The following is a 21,559-nucleotide window of genomic DNA, read 5'->3' as shown; positions in this document are numbered from 1 at the left end:
ATTACATCTCCCTTTTGGTTTTATCTCTTCATACAATCATATCATATTATTATCATTGAAAAAACACTCTACATGTACATGTACACTGTATGTGTGCAGTTGTCAGTCTGAATGTTTGTAAAGTGCCGTGACGGAGAAGGGTTAGGTAGCTGCACTGCCACATCAACTGGCAGCACGCACTCACTGGTTCGCTGGCTACGGCCCGCTATCGCTATCAAGCTATGGCGGACAGGAAGACGTTTCTCCTGCTGCTAGCCTGTTTTCTTCAGGTGCTCATTTTACTGGCCGTGTTTACGCACGCTCCCATCAATACTAGTTATTTTTGGACACGCATATCCGAGCAGCGAAAATCCAGTGCGAGGCAGCCAGGTGATGATCCCCCAACGTTTGGGGAGAAGGTCGCACGCGACGATGTATTGTCCGGCAGGCCAGTGTCAGTTTGGAGTTCGCCACCCACTCACCGTCTGAATCTGAAAACCGCTGATAAGCAAGAAGCGGCTGCCAAGATGGACACTGAAGCGATCACGGATACTGTGGAAACCCCAGAGATGTCGCTTCGCGAACTCAAGCCAGCAGAGCCAAGCAGAGCCAGGCAGCCAGTGCAATCTCTTTCTCTTCTGCTAATTGTCAAGACAGGTCCGGACTATTTTCAGCGGCGACAAGACACCAGAAGACTATGGTTCTCACGCTGCACAAGTGGACAGCTTTATGGAAACAGATCTGATTTAACGCTGAAGAAACAGTGGATGATGAAACTAGTCACTGTGGAATGTCTTTTCCTGATAGGAACTTCAGCAGATGCCACTGTCATGACAAAACTAAAAGAAGAGATAGCACAGAATGGTGACGTGTTCCTAGCACCATTCGCTGACGGCTATGACCGAATGACTTCCAAGACCCAGTGGTCTCTGATGTGGAGTCTGCGTCGGGACAATCACTATGACTACCTGATGATGGTGGATGACGATGCGTACATTGTGTTTCATCACCTCATCCCCTGGCTGCTGAGCCAGCCCAGGCATGAGTTCTATTCTGGCCACTTGCACAAAAACAGAGGCATGATTCATTGCTCATCGAGCGCTAGTTCACGTCAGCGTCATCAGAATTGTGTTGATGGAAGTAGTCCCGTGTTCAAAGGTAAACGCCAGTACCCTCCTTTCGCCTCCGGCTTTGCCTATATCCTGTCACGTGACGTTGTCCAGCTCAGTGTCCAAGAGGTGGTGCGCTATGTCAGTGATGTTATCCCAGGTAACATTGAGGATGCCGTGCTGGGAACGCTCCTAAATGGGGCAGGTGTGAGTTTGCGTGACGAGAAAGGATTCGTGCACTGGGCTGATGAGCGTGGACGATGTCCAGCGAACGTCACGATAATTGTTGTCGGGAATGCCCGCGCTAACGATCTTGCCAAATTAGAAGAGAACGATCGAACAGGGAAAGCAATTTGCTTTGGACTCTAGAAATGGAGAACTGCATGTTAGAGTGAATGAACTGGAAAAACATTCAAATTTTTTTGTATACCATTATCACCATTACTTTCAGTGCATCTCATTCACATCTATATTTAAAATAGACACATGAGATCAATCATTAATCTTTGTTCACCTAATATGGTCTGTTCCTAATCCTTTCGGAGGATGATACGGTCGTCCAGGACGAGGTGCTCGCGACCATTCCAGTAAAGAGCTAGCGTGGGTACCAAGAGATGTTTGGCCCGAGGGAAACCATCCCGAACAAAGCCAACCAGCAGCTGATAATCAGGGTCAGCAGATGCAGCATCCTTGAGCTCATGGAATCTGACGTCGAACAGTTTTTTATATTAACTCGTGGTCCATGACCAATTGGCACGCAAAGTGTGAGAGAGGGGTGATAGCCAACCACGGCAAGAAAAGAAAAGAAAGGAAAGGATAAAAGAAAAAGAGAAGAAAGAAGTTGCGAACGAGCGTCTTCTTGCTGCAGGCAAGCATGAATAACTGGGTGAGATACGCGGGGTCTTCACCAAGCTCGTCGCCAAGAACGGGATCGCGAACGGGTTTACGGGAGAGTGCATCTGCGAAAGCCATTCAAGCTCAAGTGGGACGCAACCTTCCCCTGCCCCTGGTCCACAGTGCTTCTGGCGCATTCCGACCGCTTCTAGCCCGCTGCCGACTCTGGATTTGCCTGCCCGACTGTATGAAGTCGATAGTGTCTGTCCGTGAATTCCAACGCATGCTACGCGTATTTTACTTCGGTTAAATGTAATAGCTTTCGAATCCTGCCGATGAGGCTCGATAGCCTACCACACAAAGAAGAATTATTGAAACTGGTCAGAACACAAAGTGCTGGACGGAGCCTCAACTTATTGGACACAGACACTGGAAAAGTCTAACTTTGCTGAAATTCCGTAAAAACATTATTTATATGTTTATGAATGCCAAGCTCTACACTGCTGTGAGCAAAATTAATTATTATAACCATTTTTTGGATTCGATGTACATATATGGCAAGCAACACTTTGGGCAAAATATTGGATCAATATAAGCGTTTTTGAAAAATGACCATTTTTCCATGAAATTGGCCAGGAAACCAGGGTTTTCGGGCCAGTCGTCAAAAGGTAAAAAAAACCCACTGTACATGTATAATTTGAAACTCGGATGTTGAGCCAATAACAAAATAAATATAGAAAGGAAAAGGACGTATGGATGCGAGTTAAGAGTAACTCTCCATCACTGTAACCAGATACTATTATACAGTCAGAAAGTGCAACAACTAGGCGCAAAACTGACAGAGTACTGAGACATTCGACGTCCTGATACCTAGCCACAACACATCTCCGTAGCGCTAACCGACAGCCTTCCAACTTGAAAGGTTCAAGGTTATGGAAAGACCAAAGAGGGGAGGGAAAGCGCAACGAAAACGAGCACAAGCTACAGTGCCAACGGAACAAAGAATGTCGATTGTTACTGGACAATGACGAGACCAGTAGGATATTTGACAAAGCGGTCTAACTACAATTGGAAGCAGCAAAGCAGCACACCACCCAACTTGGGTGGGTCATAAATATCAAAGATAAGTAAAGAAGGGGGCAGCTTTGCGAAAACGAATTCTACAAGCCGAAAGCCAAACTCCTACAGTACTCCTCATGCATGACATTGTGATGGACTAGTTGACTACAAAACAAGTTGTTTCACACGACGTACGTTTCGCCATATGGTTCGTGACGGCTCATCGGGCGTGCAATTTGAAACTCGGATGTTGAGCCAATAATAAATGTAGAAAGGAAAAGGACATAATAAATTATGGATACGAGTACTGGTCTCGTCATCGTCCAGTAGCAATCGACATTCTTTGTTCCGTTGGGACTGTAGCTTGTGCTCGTTTTCGTTGCGCTTGCCTTCCCCTCTTTGGTCTTTTCATAACCTTGAACCTTCTAAGTTGGAAGGCTGTCGGTTAGCGCTACGGAGATGTGTTGAAGCTAGGTGTCAGGACGTCGAATGTCTCAGTACTCTGTCAGTTTTGTGCCTAGTTGTTGCACTTTCTGACTGTATATAGTATCTAGTTACAGTGATGGAGAGTTACTCTTAACTCGTATCCATATGTCCTTTTCCTTTCCACATGTACATGTACATGACTGTAAATTGTAGTATCTGTACAGTAGGTACTGTACGTTTGTATAGTGCCGTGACGGAGAAGGGTTAGGTAGCTGCACTGCCACATCAACTGGTAGCAGGCATTCGCTGGTTCACTGGCTACCGCCCGCTACCGCTACCAGGCTATGGCCCACAGGAAGACGTCTCTACTGCTGCTAGCCTGTTTTCTTCAGGTGCTCATTTTACTGGCCGTGTTTATGCACGCTCCCATAAATACTACCTATTTTTGGACACACCCATCCGAGCAGCAAAAGGCCAGTGCGAGGCAGCAAGGTGATGATCGCACAACGTTCGGGGAGAAGGTCGCACGCGACGATGTATTGTCGGGCAGACCGGTGCCAGTTATAAATGTAGAAAGGAAAAGGACATATGGATACGAGTACTGGTCTCGTCATCGTCCAGTAACAAACGACATTCTTTGTTCCGTTGGGACTGTAGCTTGTGCTCGTTTTCGTTGCGCTTGCCTTCCCCTCCTTAGTCTTTCCATAACCTTGAACCTTCCAAGTTGGAAGGCTGTCAGTTAGCGCTACGGAGATGTGTTGAAGCTAGGTGTCAGGACGTCGAATGTCTCAGTACTCTGTCAGTTTTGTGCCTAGTTGTTGCACTTTCTGACTGTATTATAGTATCTAGTTACAGTGATGGAGAGTTACTCTTAACTCGTATCCATATGTCCTTTCCCTTTCCACATGTACATGACTGTACATTGTAGTATCTGTACAGTAGGTACTGTACGTTTGTATAGTGCCGTGACGGAGAAGGGTTGAGTAGCTGCTGCACGTCAACTGGCAGCAGGCATTCGCTGGTTCGCTGGCTACCGCCCGCTATCGCTACCAGGCTATGGCCCACAGGAAGACGTTTCTCCTGCTGCTAGCCTGTTTTCTTCAGGTGCTCATTTTACTGGCCGTGTTTATGCACGCTCCAATCAATACTACTTATTTTTGGACACACCTATCCGAGCAGCCAAATGCCAGTGCGAGGCAGCAAGGTGATGATCGCACAACGTTCGGGGAGAAGGTCGCACGTGACGATGTATTGTCAGGCAGGCCAGTGTCAGTTTGGAGTTCGCCACCCACTCACCGTCTGAATATGAAAACCGCTGAAAAGCAAGAAGTGGCTGGCAAGATGGACACTGAAGCGATCACGGATACTGTGGAAACCCCAGAGATGTCGCTTAGCGAACTCAAGCCAGCCGAGCCAAGCAGAGTGAGGCAGCCAGTTCAATCTCTTTCTCTTTTGCTAATTGTCAAGACAGGCCCGGACTATTTCCAGCGGCGACAAGTCACCAGAAGACTATGGTTCTCACGCTGCACAAGTGGACAACTTTATGGAAACAGATCTGATTTAACGCTGAAGAAACAGTGGATGATGAAACAAGTCACTGTGGAATGTCTTTTCCTGATAGGAACTTCAGCAGATTTCACCGTCATGACAAAACTAAAAGAAGAGATTGCACAGAAAGGTGACGTGTTCCTGGCACCATTCGCGGATGGTTATGACCGAATGACTTCCAAGACCCAGTGGTCCCTGATGTGGAGTTTGCGTCGGGACAATCACTATGACTACCTGATGTTGGTGGATGACGATGCGTACGTTGTGTTTCGTCACCTCATCCCCTGGCTGCTGAGTCAGCCCAGACATGAGTTCTATTCTGGCCACTTGCACAAAAACAGAGGAATGATTAATTGCTCATCGAGCCCTAGTTCACGCCAGAGTCATCCGAATTGTGTTGATGGAAGTAGTCCCGTGTTCAAAGGTAAACGCCAGTACCCTCCTTTCGCCTCCGGCTTTGCCTATATCCTGTCACGTGACGTTGTCCAGGTCAGTGTCCAGGAGGTGGTGCGCTATGTCAGTGATGTTATCCCAGGTAACATTGAGGATGCCGTGCTGGGAACGCTCCTAAATGGGGCAGGTGTGAGTTTGCGTGACGAGAAAGGATTCGTGCACTGGGCTGATGAGCTTGGACGATGTCCAGTGAACGTCACCATTATTGTTGTCGGGAATGCCCGCGCTAACGATCTAGCCAAATTAGAAGAGAACGATCGAACAGGGAAACCAATTTGCTTTGGACTCTAGACCTGGAGAACTGCATGTTAGAGTGAATGTACTTGAAAAACATTCAACATTTTTGTGTACCATTATCACCCATGCTTTCAGTGCGTCTCATTTATATCTATATTACAATAGCCGCATGAGATCAACCATGAACCACTGTTCACCTAATATGGTCTGCTCCGAATCCCTTCGGAGGATGATACCTAATATGGTCTGTTCCGAATCCCTTCCCAATGGGGAATTTCCCGCAACTAGTACACTGGCTTGATCCACATCCAGTCATCCAGTCATCCAGTCATCCAGTCATCCAGTCATACCACATCCAGTCATACAGTCATCCAGTCATCTAGTCATCCAGTCATCCAGTCATACAGTCATCCAGTCATCCAGTCATCCAGTCATCCAGTCATCCAGTCATCCAGTCATCCAGTCATCCAGTCATCCAATCATCCAGTCATCCAGTCATCCAGTCATCCAGTCATACAGTCATCCAGTCATACCACATCCAGTCATACAGTCATCCAGTCATCTAGTCATCCAGTCATCCAGTCATACAGTCATCCAGTCATCCAGTCATACAGTCATACAGTTAGGCTTGTCCACAAAATGTTTTCAATTATTTTTGAATTTTGGTTGGATTTTTGCACTTTGAATTTTTTTGGAATTTTGGCCCCATCAGGATTGAATTTTGGCCGTTTTTGGAGAACGACAGTGATGTCACATCAAGAGAGTACATGTGCTGCTCAATATATTACCAAGTTTGACATGTGAAAACAGTACTTTCAAATACACACACCTTTGACCTTTTGACACCCATCCCCGAATTTGGAAGCACACAGACACAGATGATCAGCAGTTTGTGGATTTTTTGGTTTTTTTGGAACTATTGGGTACTAGTACTGTAAAAACCATGGCAACGGATCGAATTTTTCTGCATTTTGGGGGATTTTTTGAATTTTCTTGAAACATTTTGACCGTTTTTTCGCTTTTTGAATTTAAATTTTGGACAAAATAATTCGCATGATGTGGCCACCCTTACATACAGTCATACAGTCATCCAGTCATCCAGTCATCCAGTCATCCAGTCATCCAGTCATCCAGTCATCCAGTCATCCAGTCATCCAGTCATCCAGTCATCCAGTCATCCAGTCATCCAGTCATCCAGTCATCCAGTCATCCAGTCATCCAGTCATCCAGTCATACAGTCATACAGTCATCCAGTCATCCAGTCATACAGTCATCCAGTCATACAGTCATCCAGTCATCCAGTCATACAGTCATACAGTCATACAGTCATACAGTCATCCAGTCATACAGTCATCCAGTCATACAGTCATACAGTCATACAGTAGTTCACATAACTATTATGCTTGAGGACTGTATGAGTAAACCAACCCAAATAGCAGATCTTGCTGAGCTTGTTCTACTCCGTGAATCAAGAACTCGGTACGGGTCATGAGGGCAAGTCGTACATGTCCTGAGGAGAGTGACGTAGTGTGCTCGTGCTTATAATAGCGAGCAGCAATGTGATAGTGTGGTCAGAAACCTGGCAAGAGAAACAAGAGGAGTATGCAAGAATCTAGAAGAAGGTTCCGGAACATGGACCAGCGCCTAGAATATGCTATGGCAAGTGCCATGCAAGAGTTAAATATCGCATGTTACAGATGTTCAGGATGGCAATAAACAGACTCAGCTGAAGCGTCATGTTACGAAGGTTTTATTGAGGTGTCACGAACAAATTCTAGAGAAAGTGGTGATGCACAAAGAAATAACTATGATGGAAATGTATTGTGAAGAGCAATAATAGAAACGATTGAAAAATATAAAAATGCATCGGACTAGCTTTCGCCCAACGCTCATCAAGAAGGATTGTACGAATTTTAAAATTAACAAATTGCAACACAGACCATTATAATAACACCTAAACAATGCCAAAAATGTATCACAAGGTTTTCTTGCAAGATACCATGTGCGTGAAAGATGACAATCAAATACTCCAAGGGAACAAAGTTGAAGTATTGAAGTATGAAACAAAACTAGTGAGAAAACGCTGGCCAGACAAGGCCAGACTAACAACATGGTACTGGTTGAACAAATTTCAAAAACATAATACTCTCCTTTTGAACGCAAAGGTAAGGCTTATAATGAATGCGTTGGAAAACAGCCTCCAACACTTTCACCTGTAACTGATAACCATAACGTCCCCGACACAAAGCGGAGAAACATGAATCAGAATACACTTGGCAACATTCAGGACGAGATACCAAAATGATTGTACACAGAAGACTTACGAGGTCGAAACACACGCGCACACTCACTCTCACACCCTCCCATACCCACGCTCTCTCCCTCACTCAACTCACCGCTAGAATCTCCTCCGTCAGTGCCGTTTCCGTCATCGTCCTCATCGTTGGCGGTCAAGTGCAGTGTTGCCATCACGCTGGGTCTCCTCTTTTGTCGTTGTTGTTTGCCGGTATCATAGTTCATACTGTGATTAGCTGTTGAACGTCTTGGTCTTTGAGAAGTTGATGTTGTAGTCTGCTCCGATATTGGCGACGGTAAGGTTTGGTCAGATGGTCGTGGTATTGGCAAGGCTCGCTTTTTCACAAAGCTGGATGCCCGACACGGATACTGGTATCTTGGGCACCCTGTAAGAAGACCTTAGAGTGTGTTGGGAATGCCCAAGTAAAGTCATAAAATACAATACAATGCAATACTTGCAAATTCCACTAGAACCGAAGTCCCAGGAGATGACGACATTCATCACGCAGTGGGGTCGGTACCAGTACCTGTCTTGCGCAACCCCCAGGGCTAAACCTCAGCTGGCGATGAGTTCAATGTTCGCACCGATTCTGCGTTCGCCGACATCCGCCAGTTCGCCAAAGTGGTTGATGACTGTCTGGTCTACACTGATTCGATCGATGAGTAACTCGCAAGAACTCGCGAAGTGCTACTCAGAGCTCGTAACCATCGCCTTACTCTGTCTGCCAAGAGGTTTCAATTCGCCCAGAGGGCCAGAGTGAAATCAACTTCTGTGCAGATGTGGCTACATCATCGTCGATCATTTTGTATAATTTTTGTATACTTTATTTAAAGGATTCCCCAGAGGCTGTTCAGGCCTATCGGGGGGGGGGGGCGGGAGGGGTCTCTATTCTGTGCAGTTAGGATGAGAATATGAGAATACAAAAATGAGCAGAGAAGGAGAAATAACACGACGAATAGGACAACTGGGAGTGATCATACTATTATTTGAAGTATGCAGTTCTCTTTTAAACTCAGCAATATTTATGATGGAGGTTATGGTAGGGGGCAGACAGTTCCACAGAGTGCCTGCCTGAAACACAAATATAGAAGATACATAGAAGATTGTATGCCGCCGTGACCATGGAAGACTAGTTTGTTCGGACGGCGCTCACTTTTAATAACGGTAAATGGGGTGAGAATGGATGTATCTATTCTTAAAAGACACTAGTAAAGATGGTGACCAGTGAAAGAAACTGGCGTCTAAAGTGAAGGGATAGAATACGTCATAGCCTAGTTAGATTTTCTTTAGTTTCAAATTCATCAAAGGCTGTGTTACTGGACTTTAAAATGGATCTACACATCTCTCTAGCTCGAAGTACATCAAGGCTAGTTAGGTGCTCAGTGACTTAATCTATAAGTCTACACTGGAATGGCGTCCTCAGTTGCAGGGCACACGTACCCCTTATAGAGGAGGGTGATATAAAAGTGGCGTAAATGACGGCCCATATAGCAGAGTGGGTTATCTCTTTGCTGGAACTTTCTGAAAAACGATTGCAAAATGCTATAGGTCAGGGCTTAGCTCTACACCAACGTAAAGTTAACTACAGAAGTGGCTGACGAATTGGAATATTGTCCATACGGATTGGTGCTGGTGTAGGGAGTTGGTAGTTGCAGAGGGAAGAAGTCTTCTCCGGAAAGAACTCACCATGGACGCTCCTGGTCCATTGCTGGCAACTGTTGAGCTCCTGCTGGACGTAAGACCGATTCTCATCAAGGAATAGTGCCCGGTGATGAGCATACAGAAGAGTCACATCGTCTGCAAACAGAATGGGGCTACTATGGTGGAGACTATCAGGGAGGGTGTTAACATACAGTGGAAAGAGTGGAGGGGCAAGGCGCGATACAGTGGAAAGAGTGGAGGGGCAAGGCGCGATACAGTGGAAAGAGTGGAGGGGCAAGGCGCGATACAGTGGAAAGAGTGGAGGGGCAAGGCGCGATACAGTGGAAAGAGTGGAGGGGCAAGGCGCGATACAGTGGAAAGAGTGGAGGGGCAAGGCGCGATACAGTGGAAAGAGTGGAGGGGCAAGGCGCGATACAGTGGAAAGAGTGGAGGGGTAAGGCGCGATACAGTGGAAAGAGTGGAGGGGCAAGGCGCGATACAGTGGAAAGAGTGGAGGGGCAAGGCGCGATACAGTGGAAAGAGTGGAGGGGCAAGGCGCGAAACAGTGGAAAGAGTGGAGGGGTAAGGCGCGATACAGTGGAAAGAGTGGAGGGGCAAGGCGCGATACAGTGGAAAGAGTGGAGGGGCAAGGCGCGATACAGTGGAAAGAGTGGAGGGGTAAGGCGCGATACAGTGGAAAGAGTGGAGGGGTAAGGCGCGATACAGTGGAAAGAGTGGAGGGGTAAGGCGCGATACAGTGGAAAGTGTGGAGGGGTAAGGCGCGATACAGTGGAAAGAGTGGAGGGGCAAGGCGCGATACAGTGGAAAGAGTGGAGGGGCAAGGCGCGATACAGTGGAAAGAGTGGAGGGGTAAGGCGCGATACAGTGGAAAGAGTGGAGGGGCAAGGCGCGATACAGTGGAAAGAGTGGAGGGGTAAGGCGCGATACAGTGGAAAGAGTGGAGGGGTAAGGCGCGATACAGTGGAAAGAGTGGAGGGGTAAGGCGCGATACAGTGGAAAGAGTGGAGGGGGAAGGCGCGATACAGTGGAAAGAGTGGAGGGGTAAGGCGCGATACAGTGGAAAGAGTGGAGGGGTAAGGCGCGACACAGTGGAAAGAGTGGAGGGGCAAGGCGCGATACAGTGGAAAGAGTGGAGGGGTAAGGCGCGATACAGTGGAAAGAGTGGAGGGGCAAGGCGCGATACAGTGGAAAGAGTGGAGGGGCAAGGCGCGATACAGTGGAAAGAGTGGAGGGGCAAGGCGCGATACAGTGGAAAGAGTGGAGGGGTAAGGCGCGATACAGTGGAAAGAGTGGAGGGGCAAGGCGCGATACAGTGGAAAGAGTGGAGGGGTAAGGCGCGATACAGTGGAAAGAGTGGAGGGGTAAGGCGCGATACAGTGGAAAGAGTGGAGGGGCAAGGCGCGATACAGTGGAAAGAGTGGAGGGGTAAGGCGCGATACAGTGGAAAGAGTGGAGGGGCAAGGCGCGATACAGTGGAAAGAGTGGAGGGGCAAGGCGCGATACAGTGGAAAGAGTGGAGGGGCAAGGCGCGATACAGTGGAAAGAGTGGAGGGGCAAGGCGCGATACAGTGGAAAGAGTGGAGGGGCAAGGCGCGATACAGTGGAAAGAGTGGAGGGGTAAGGCGCGATACAGTGGAAAGAGTGGAGGGGCAAGGCGCGATACAGTGGAAAGAGTGGAGGGGCAAGGCGCGATACAGTGGAAAGAGTGGAGGGGCAAGGCGCGATCCCTGAGGAACTCCACTGGTGACGGAATGAGTCTCGGAGATGGTCTGCTCTATCTTCACTTGAAGCTTTCTGTGGTTTAAATAGCTCTGGAACCATTTAACTGTGGAGTGATCCATGCATCGTTCTAGACATTTGATGAGTGTTGGGTGATGGACCTTATCAAATGCTTTCCGGAAATCTAGGAAAACACAGATCACACCCGCTGGACAGTCGACCCAGAGAAAACGTATGCCATCCGAGATTTTGGAGCACCAGTTAATCGCACCGACCTGCGAGCATTCATGGGACTAATGAATCAGTGCAGCGACTTCAATTCCTCCATTGCTGAGCACGCTGCTCCTCTACGCGGTCTCCTGAAACCTCCAATGAGTTCCTCTGGGCATCCGGAACACACAACTGCTATGAATGCCACCAAAGAAGCGCTGCTTGACCCACCGTCGCTCGCTCACTTTGATCCTACCGCTCCAACACGTCTTGAGTGTGATGCAGCCCGCACCAAAGGCCTTGGGCTTGGTCTCTGGCAACTGCCAGATGGCTCGTGGCGTCTCACACAATTCGGCAGCCGCTTTCTGTCTGACACAGAAACACGATATGACATGATCGAGCTCGAACTGTTCGGCGTGGCCTGGGCTGTTCAGAAATGCCACATCTTCCTCGCCGGTATGCCCTTCCAGGTCATTGTTGACCATCAGCCACTTGTTCTGATTCTGCACACGTACACGTTAGATCAGATTGAGAACCCGCGTCTTCAGCGTCTGGTAGCCAAGGTTACCCAGTATCAGCTCTCTGTGTCTTGGCGTAAAGGAGCAGATCATGCTTTGTTGTTGTCGTTGTTGTCGTTGTTATTTATTTATTTTACATCGCATGTCAAACGGGCAGTTCTGCCCAATATTGTGAAAGCGATGACAACCAGTAAGAAGAGTCAGAAATGAAGAGAAAAAAATAAAAATACGAAAATACGAAAATGGAAGTAGCAATGAGGGGAGGCAGGGTTAGGACGAGCAGAAAAAGAGATCTCAAATTTACAAGTTGGGTCATCGTAGCATGATGCTATCGAGCCTGATCAGCAGGTTACGAAAGCCATTACATTGAACCAAAGTAAAATACGCGTAGCATGCGTTTGAATTCACACAGGCAGACACTATCGACTTCATACAGTCGGGCAGGCAAATCCAGAGTCGGCAGCGGCAACTTCTTCTCTTTTTCTTTAGTTCTTTCCTTTCTTTTTTTTTTCTTGCCGTGGTTGGCTATCACCCCTCTCTCGCACGATGCATGCCAGTTGGTAGGCCTGGGAGGATAATGCTAGCATGATAAGTAGCATTATAGTGTGCGATATGCAACGAACATTACGCTAGCATTATTATTATTATTTTATTATTTAAACACACGGCGAGGAGACAATAATTTGATAACCGCAATCAATAAAACTAGCTGAACCGACATTTGTGTACTTTATTCATGCAATGTAAAAACGGTGGAGACGATGTGCAATAAAACGATGAAAATATGAAGAAATGGTGTAGGGAAAAATATATGGATTCAAACAAGTTTTCGTACAACACTCATCAGGAATCGTCGTTGTACTAAAGGACACTGAAACAAAAATTGAACTATTATAGAAAATCTAAGTTACAGAAATAACACTAAGAGCAACAACAGTGAAATTTACAAGTGTGAATTTTAACAATCAAAGCGAGAAATGAACAAAGGAGAAAGGAAGGAAAGACAACGTGATAACACATAACAGCAGTACATTACACCTAGAACATTAACGGCCCAGCTTGGCCGCACTAAACACGACACGTTACTTGAACAATTTCAACCCAATTATACTATCTTTCTGTACACACAAATTAGGTTTGTACAGACGCTGATAGATAGCTTCCAACACTTTTAACTGTAGTCCATAACCATGACGACCACGGCACAATACAGCGAACGAAGAGTCGGAATACGAATTGCAACAATCAGGACTAGCTAGCAGATGATTGTACACTGAAGACTTGCCACCACGAAACCTACGCACAACACTAACACTCTCACCGGCATTCTCACCATCACTCCCATCACTGCTCTCCGACTCACTGCTCCTTCCGCCGTCCGCTCCATCCTCCGCTTCCTCTGTACTCTCTCTGTCTCGTCCATCCCGCCTGACCGGGTCCATTGAAGTCAACTCGGCCGTCACCCTGCTATCACATCCCTCCTTTCGCCCTTGTCCGCTGAGTGCGTAGCTTCTGTTGTAGTTGGCTGTTGATCGTCTTGGTCTTTCAATTGTGGGCTTGGATGGTGGATTAGTTGTGGTTGCTGTAGATTGCGTTGTTGGTGTTGGTGTGGGAGCTACTGATATGCAAGGTGGGTCTTTTTGAGTCGGCATTTGTAGTGTTAATGCAGCTGTCAGTGTTGCTCGCGGTCTCCCACTGGCAAGCTCCACCGCCGCAAGAACCGATGGTGGAGGATCAGGAGGAGGCAGTGGGACCGGGACCGCAAGCGGCACCACCTCAGCCAAAGCCGCCGGGGGCACTGACGAGGGAACCACCGACGGCCGGAGCAAAGGCGGCGACACAAGCCGACCCGATGAGCCACCACGCCCATTCTCCTCCCCCACCGCCACCAGCGACGGCGGAGCAAGCACAGTCCGTGAGCCAGGGTCCGCGGGTTGTGTAGGCAACGGCTGTGTGGTTATTGGTTGTTTTCTAGGTCGCCCTCGCTTCGGTCTTTGTTGTTGTGCGCAAGGTGGAAGTATGTGACGTGGTGTGTGTTGTTTGATGCGTGCGTTCAGGTGCTGAACAGTCCTACCAACATACCGACTAGCGCATTGTCGGCATTCAAAGTTGTAAATAAGATGACTTAGGTGATGGGCTGGTAGGACATCCTTCCGCACCGTAAACTCACGCATCGTCGTAAAGACGGGCACAAAGTGTACTGCGTAGTATGTTCGACGAACAACAGACTTGACTGCACTACAAACTTTAGTCGACTCCTGCCCTTTCCACGGCAAACATAAATAAACGGGACAACGAGCAGGACCAATCATAGGAGCCTTCGTAGTTTGTTCGACTTTCAACAACTTCTGCAACAAAAACTCAGGGTACCCGTTCTTGACAAAAACTGACCGGAGAAAATCAAGCTCTTCCTGCAGCTTACAGGACGAACAAATACGCTTCGCACGATCTACAAGGTTACGCACTAAGTTTACTTTATATTGAGACGAACAATAAGAGTCATATACAATGTACTGACCAGTAAACGTCGGCTTTCGATAAACGGTGGTCAGAACGTCACTACTCGTTTTTTCCACAAGCACATCTAGAAATGACAATTTGTTGGACTGTTCATGCTCACATGTAAAACGAAGGGCAGGGTGAATACTATTTACCACGTCAAGAAACTCGTTACTACGCTCCTCATTATCAAAATATGTGAAGGAGTCGTCCACGAAACGTACATAAAGGTCAGGCCACAATGAATCATCAATTTTCGACTCACAGTAACCGACAAACACGTTTGCCAATACCGGACCAAGGGGCGAACCCATCGCAACACCATCGACTTGTTTGTACATGACATTGTTGAACGAAAACTCAACACCAGTTGTGACCAGCAACAACAACCGTCTAAACGCACTTTCAGATATCCAAGGAGTGTCAACGTCATCATTACGGTACAAAACATCCATGCAGATGTCGACAGTTTCTTCAATCGGCACATTAGTAAATAAACTGACGACGTCAAACGAACACATGTGTGCATTGGGTGGTACAGGCTTGTTGCGGAGCTTCTCGACGAAATCAAAACTGTCTTTTACAGTGCGCTTGCAGTAGTGGTCCTGCACTGGTTGTAAGTAAATACACAGCCACTTGGAAATAGAATATTGGGGTGAAGCCGTCATGGAAACGATGGGACGTACTGGACATGTGGGCTTGTGTATTTTTGGTAAGCCATATAGCTTAGGCCGGAGGGTGCCTGTCGGTTTAATGCGATCGAAATCATTTGAGAATATTTCACCGTCGTCTTTCAGTTTCTTTAGGTAAGCTACTAGTTCTTTTTCTACTTTCTCTGTTCGATCAAAACTTTCAACTGGGCCGAGGGTCTGGAACTTTGATGTGTCATTTAAGATGACAGACATCTTGTCGATGTAATCGGTTCTGAGCATCAGAACTGTAGCCCGCCCTTTGTCCGGGCGCGTGACGATGATTTCCGTGTTTTTGCGGAAGTCACGGAGGGCTTTCATGTGTTCCTGGCCTAAGGAAAATGATCGCTTATCTGGAAGTTTGTCCGCATGCTCCTCAGCCTCAGCTCGGATCTTTGCTGCGCATATTGATTGCTGGGCCTCTGATGTCGGCGTAAAACGTAATAACTTTCGATAAAACAATTCAAACTCGGTCATGATAACTTCCTTTTTATTTGATGATGGGGGAACGCCAAAATCAGTGCCACGGCAAAGGAGCTCCTTCTGAACGGTAGTCAATTCCAATGGTGTGAAGTTTATTATTGTTGTTTCAGGATCGATGTTAACTTGGCCGTAACGTTTCCTTCTGAGCCAGTTATATGTCTTGTCATGTTTGGTGATAAGTTTGACTCGTTGTTTCTGGTCGTTCTCAGAAAGGAGCACTGAGAAACGAAGGAAGTCATGAGATGACAAAAATGTACGTGCACGATCATACAAGGACCTAAACTGGGAACGAGACTTGCACACCGTGTCACCGGACCTGGCAATCTCATCCTTCATGAACACTCGCTCGATGTTCAACGTGTGGTATGCCTTGGCTCGGTGAACACGCTTTTCTACACCGCTAGGACATACGCCATTGTCTAAACACTGTCTAAGAAAAACTACATTAAGGGCGACACTACGGTAATGAAAACGTGCTTTCAGCGTTAGATTCAGAACATCTATCTGAGGCTGGGTGTATCTCGATTTAAAATATTTAAACACACGGCGAGGAGACAATAATTTGATAACCGCAATCAATAAAACTAGCTGAACCGACATTTGTGTACTTTATTCATGCAATGTAAAAACGGTGGAGACGATGTGCAATAAAACGATGAAAATATGAAGAAATGGTGTAGGGAAAAATATATGGATTCAAACAAGTTTTCGTACAACACTCATCAGGAATCGTCGTTGTACTAAAGGACACTGAAACAAAAATTGAACTATTATAGAAAATCTAAGTTACAGAAATAACACTAAGAGCAACAACAGTGAAATTTACAAGTGTGAATTTTAACAATCAAAGCGAGAAATGAACAAAGGAGAAAGGAAGGAAAGACAACGTGATAACACATAACAGCAGTACATTACACCTAGAACATTAACGGCCCAGCTTGGCCGCACTAAACACGACACGTTACTTGAACAATTTCCACCCAATTATACTATCTTTCTGTACACACAAATTAGGCTTGTACAGACGCTGATAGATAGCTTCCAACACTTTTAACTGTAGTCCATAACCATGACGACCACGGCACAATACAGTGAACGAAGAGTCGGAATACGAATTGCAACAATCAGGACTAGCTAGCAGATGATTGTACACTGAAGACTTGCCACCACGAAACCTACGCACAACACTAACACTCTCACCGGCATTCTCACCATCACTCCCATCACTGCTCTCCGACTCACTGCTCCTTCCGCCGTCCGCTCCATCCTCCGCTTCCTCTGTACTCTCTCTGTCTCGTCCATCCCGCCTGACCGGGTCCATTGAAGTCAACTCGGCCGTCACCCTGCTATCACATCCCTCCTTTCGCCCTTGTCCGCTGAGTGCGTAGCTTCTGTTGTAGTTGGCTGTTGATCGTCTTGGTCTTTCAATTGTGGGCTTGGATGGTGGATTAGTTGTGGTTGCTGTAGATTGCGTTGTTGGTGTTGGTGTGGGAGCTACTGATATGCAAGGTGGGTCTTTTTGAGTTGTTGAAAGTCGAACAAACTACGAAGGCTCCTATGATTGGTCCTGCTCGTTGTCCCGTTTATTTATGTTTGCCGTGGAAAGGGCAGGAGTCGACTAAAGTTTGTAGTGCAGTCAAGTCTGTTGTTCGTCGAACATACTACGCAGTACACTTTGTGCCCGTCTTTACGACGATGCGTGCGTTTACGGTGCGGAAGGATGTCCTACCAGCCCATCACCTAAGTCATCTTATTTACAACTTTGAATGCCGACAATGCGCTAGTCGGTATGTTGGTAGGACTGTTCAGCACCTGAACGCACGCATCAAACAACACACACCACGTCACATACTTCCACCTTGCGCACAACAACAAAGACCGAAGCGAGGGCGACCTAGAAAACAACCAATAACCACACAGCCGTTGCCTACACAACCCGCGGACCCTGGCTCACGGACTGTGCTTGCTCCGCCGTCGCTGGTGGCGGTGGGGGAGGAGAATGGGCGTGGTGGCTCATCGGGTCGGCTTGTGTCGCCGCCTTTGCTCCGGCCGTCGGTGGTTCCCTCGTCAGTGCCCCCGGCGGCTTTGGCTGAGGTGGTGCCGCTTGCGGTCCCGGTCCCACTGCCTCCTCCTGATCCTCCACCATCGGTTCTTGCGGCGGTGGAGCTTGCCAGTGGGAGACCGCGAGCAACACTGACAGCTGCATTAACACTACAAATGCCGACTCAAAAAGACCCACCTTGCATATCAGTAGCTCCCACACCAACACCAACAACGCAATCTACAGCAACCACAACTAATCCACCATCCAAGCCCACAATTGAAAGACCAAGACGATCAACAGCCAACTACAACAGAAGCTACGCACTCAGCGGACAAGGGCGAAAGGAGGGATGTGATAGCAGGGTGACGGCCGAGTTGACTTCAATGGACCCGGTCAGGCGGGATGGACGAGACAGAGAGAGTACAGAGGAAGCGGAGGATGGAGCGGACGGCGGAAGGAGCAGTGAGTCGGAGAGCAGTGATGGGAGTGATGGTGAGAATGCCGGTGAGAGTGTTAGTGTTGTGCGTAGGTTTCGTGGCGGCAAGTCTTCAGTGTACAATCATCTGCTAGCTAGTCCTGATTGTTGCAATTCGTATTCCGACTCTTCGTTCACTGTATTGTGCCGTGGTCGTCATGGTTATGGACTACAGTTAAAAGTGTTGGAAGCTATCTATCAGCGTCTGTACAAGCCTAATTTGTGTGTACAGAAAGATAGTATAATTGGGTTGAAATTGTTCAAGTAACGTGTCGTGTTTAGTGCGGCCAAGCTGGGCCGTTAATGTTCTAGGTGTAATGTACTGCTGTTATGTGTTATCACGTTGTCTTTCCTTCCTTTCTCCTTTGTTCATTTCTCGCTTTGATTGTTAAAATTCACACTTGTAAATTTCACTGTTGTTGCTCTTAGTGTTATTTCTGGAACTTAGATTTTCTATAATAGTTCAATTTTTGTTTCAGTGTCCTTTAGTACAACGACGATTCCTGATGAGTGTTGTACGAAAACTTGTTTGAATCCATATATTTTTCCCTACACCATTTCTTCATATTTTCATCGTTTTATTGCACATCGTCTCCACCGTTTTTACATTGCATGAATAAAGTACACAAATGTCGGTTCAGCTAGTTTTATTGATTATTTTATTATTATTATTATATATATTTGAGGATTTCCCAAAGACGTAGTTATAACGCTACATTTCCACAAAAGTGGCATTATACTCAAATATGGAAGTTTTGGCCGCTACAAAAAATGGACCGTTACATGCCTTGTACATAGAACTGCACAACCTGCATAGGATTGTCCAAACTAAGCCATTTTCCATGCATACTATTGCGGTTTTGCTGGCATTATGGAGCAATAGCAGCATAAAATTAGCATTATGACCATGATTTTCTAGCATTTTCCGTGCCGTCTACGTAGAACTACGAAACGTGCACAATACTGCCCAAATCAAGCCATTTTCCATACTTTCTACTGGTGAATTGCTGGCATTACATAGGAACAGCAGCATTATAAGTAGCATTATGATACAGTTTTTCTGGCATTGCCATTAGCATTATCCAGCAAAAATAACTAGCATTATCCGCCCAGGCCCATGGACCACGAGTTGAGTGAAATAAATATAAAAAACTGCTCGACGTCAGATTCCATGAGCTCAAGGATGCTGCATCTGCTGACCCTGATTATCAGCTGCTGGTTGGCTTTGTTCGGGATGGTTTCCATCGGGTCAAACATCTCTTGCCACCCACGCTAGCTCCTTACTGGAATGGTCGCGAGCACCTCGTCCAGGACGACGGTATCATCCTCCAAAGGAATTCGGAACAGACCATGTTAGGTGAACAAAGACTTATGGTTGATCTCATATGGCTATTGGAATTTAGATTTGAATGAGACGCACAGAAAGCACGGGTGATAATGGTATACAAAAAACTTTGAATGTTAATTCATTCACTCTAACATGAAGTTCTCCAGGTCTAGAGTCCAAAGCAAATTGCTTTCCCGGTTCGATCGTTCTCTTCTAATTTGGCAAGATCGTTAGCGCGGGCATTCCCGACAACAATTATGGTGACGTTCGCTGGACATCGTCCACGCTCATCAGCCCAGTGCACGAATCCTTTCTCGTCACGCAAACTCACACCGGCCCCATTTAGGAGCGTTCCCAGCACGGCATCCTCAATGTTACCTGGGATAACATCACTGACATAGCGCACCACCTCCTGGACACTGAGCTGGACAACGTCACGTGACAGGATATAGGCAAAGCCGGAGGCGAAAGGAGGGTACTGGCGTTTACCTTTGAACACGGGACTACTTCCATCAACACAATTCTGATGACGCTGGCGTGAACTAGCGCTCGATGAGCAATGAATCATGCCTCTGTTTTTGTGCAAGTGGCCAGAATAGAACTCGTGCCTGGGCTGGCTCAGCAGCCAGGGGATGAGGTGATGAAGCACAATATACGCGTCATCATCCACCATCATCAGGTAGTCATAGTGATTGTCCCGACGCAGACTCCACATCAGAGACCACTGGGTCTTGGACGTCATTCGGTCATAACCGTCAGCGAATGGTGCTAGGAACACGTCACCTTTCTGTGCAATCTCTTCTTTTAGTTTTCTCATGACAGTGGCATTTGCTGAATTTCCTATCAGGAAAAGACATTCCACAGTGACTAGTTTCATCATCCACTGTTTCTTCAGCGTTAAATCAGATCTGTTTCCATAAAGCTGTCCACTTGTGCAGCGTGAGAACCATAGTCTTCTGGTGACTTGTCGCCGCTGGAAATAGTCCGGGCCTGTCTTGACAATTAGCAGAAGAGAAAGAGATTGAACTGGCTGCCTGGCTGTTCTTGGCTCGGCTGGCTTGAGTTCGCGATGCGACATATCTGTGCTTTCCACTGTATCCATGATCACTTCCGTCTCCATCTTGGCAGGCGCTTTTTGCTTACCATCGGCTTTCATATTTAGTCGTTGAGTGGGTGGCGAACTCCAAACTGGTACTGGTCTGCCTGACCATACACCGTTGCGTGCGACCTTCTCCCCAAACGTTGGGGGATCATCACCTGGCTGCTTCGCACTGGATTTTCGCTGCTCGGATACGTGTGTCCAAAAATAACTAGTATTGATGGGAGCGTGCGTAAACACGGCCAGTAAAATGAGCACCTGAAGAAAACAGGCTAGCAGCAGGAGAAACGTCTTCCTGTGGGCCATAGCTTGATAGCGATAGCGGGCCGTAGCCAGCGAACCAGCGAGTGCGTGCTGCCAGTTGATGTGGCAGTGCAGCTACCTAACCCTTCTCCATCACGGCACTTTACAAACATAAAGACTGACAACTGGACACATGCTGCAATGTATGCATGTGCAGTGTGTTTTTTAATGATAATATTAATATTATTATGATTGTATGAAGAGATAAACCAAAAGAGATATACTGTACTAGAGAGGTTTAGCAACTTGTGAACGAGTCGACCTCTCTACGAGTCGGTGGCAGGGAGCCCTACATACATTGGTATGCGTAGGGCCGCCTGGTCGGTGGTCGACTCGGGTGCCTGGGTTCGAGTCTCGTTGTGTGCTGTGTGCTTGTACTCGTAGGGCCGAACGAATCAACTGCCCCTGATTCGTGCGAAACGAGCCCCGATTGCAGCACACAACGAGACTCGAACCCAGGCACCCGAGTCGACCACCGACCAGGCGGCCCCACGCATACCAATGTATGTAGGGCTCCCTGCCACCGACTCGTAGAGAGGTCGACTCGTTCACAAGTTGCTAAAACTCTCTAATAATACTGATTACGAGCG

The 21,559-nt window shown here is 47.2% G+C and overlaps 3 protein-coding genes across 3 annotated transcripts; 2 read left to right on the top strand and 1 right to left on the bottom strand.

Moving 5' to 3' along the window:
- The first annotated feature begins 4,233 nt into the window (after window positions 1-4,233).
- LOC135826248 (uncharacterized) lies at window positions 4,234-6,652 on the top strand. The gene has a single exon (XM_065338876.1). The coding sequence runs from the start codon at window positions 4,464-4,466 to the stop codon at window positions 5,697-5,699; it is 1,236 nt and encodes a 411-aa protein (XP_065194948.1). The 5' UTR covers window positions 4,234-4,463; the 3' UTR covers window positions 5,700-6,652.
- A 4,966-nt stretch (window positions 6,653-11,618) lies between these two features.
- LOC135826833 (uncharacterized) lies at window positions 11,619-15,574 on the top strand. The gene is made up of 2 exons (XM_065339435.1): window positions 11,619-12,126; window positions 15,444-15,574. The coding sequence occupies exons 1-2, from the start codon at window positions 11,619-11,621 to the stop codon at window positions 15,572-15,574; spliced, it is 639 nt and encodes a 212-aa protein (XP_065195507.1).
- Window positions 15,575-18,975: 3,401 nt separating this feature from the next.
- On the bottom strand, window positions 18,976-20,988 carry LOC135826279 (uncharacterized). The gene has a single exon (XM_065338909.1). It carries the CDS (start codon window positions 20,970-20,972, stop codon window positions 19,737-19,739), a length of 1,236 nt encoding a protein of 411 aa, XP_065194981.1. The 5' UTR covers window positions 20,973-20,988; the 3' UTR covers window positions 18,976-19,736.
- Window positions 20,989-21,559: the final 571 nt, after the last annotated feature.

Source organism: Sycon ciliatum, chromosome 10, assembly GCF_964019385.1.
Source record: "Sycon ciliatum chromosome 10, ocSycCili1.1, whole genome shotgun sequence".
In the NCBI taxonomy this organism is placed as follows: Eukaryota; Metazoa; Porifera; class Calcarea; order Leucosolenida; family Sycettidae; genus Sycon; species Sycon ciliatum.
The sequence above is the reverse complement of the archived record's forward strand: the minus strand, read 5'-3'. Positions and strand labels throughout refer to the sequence as shown.